General features: G+C 47.2%; 1 protein-coding gene across 1 annotated transcript in view; it reads left to right on the forward strand.

The window, feature by feature from the left end:
- Nucleotides 1–519, forward strand: part of LOC119594054 (AF4/FMR2 family member 4-like) — a gene marked incomplete in the record, with an annotated part of 85,679 nt that overhangs the window by 79,429 nt on the left and 5,731 nt on the right. Inside the window, 1 exon segment of the mRNA XM_037943090.1 lies at nt 122–506. Within this exon segment, the coding sequence (XP_037799018.1) occupies nt 122–506 (385 nt within the window).

Below are 519 nucleotides of genomic sequence, written 5' to 3' on the forward strand. Positions count from 1 at the left end.
TGCAGAACATACACGCTTGCACACACACTCACATATTGGTATATATATTGGTAAAGAAACTGCCTTTTATTAACGTGTTCTTTTGAGATTCTTGTATCCTTATAATTTTTATTGTAAACAGACTGCTGCTGCAAGGGCTGGAGGAGTGGATGGGCATGGTAACAATGGAAATGGAAACAGCACAAACTGGGGCAGCCAACGGGCAACAGGATCTCCGTCTCACTTGTCACAGACACCCTCACCTGCTGGTTCAGTAGGATCAGAAGGTTCACAGTCCTCAGGCTACACAACAAGTACAGAGGGTACAAGACAAAAGAGTGGAGCTGCTCCTGTAGGCCACACCCCACCTCATCCACAGCCTCCCCATGGGCCAATTCAGACAGTTCCTGTACCTGTCAGTATTCATGCTCTCATCATCAAACAGAACCAGTTGTCTGGCCACCTTGCCTCAGCCCATGATATGTGGATAGAAGCAGACCATTATGTCTACGTGCATGGCATGGAAGGTGAGACTACAGT

The sequence above is a fragment of the Penaeus monodon genome, chromosome 33, assembly GCF_015228065.2.
Source record: "Penaeus monodon isolate SGIC_2016 chromosome 33, NSTDA_Pmon_1, whole genome shotgun sequence".
NCBI classification, from domain to species: domain Eukaryota; kingdom Metazoa; phylum Arthropoda; class Malacostraca; order Decapoda; family Penaeidae; genus Penaeus; species Penaeus monodon.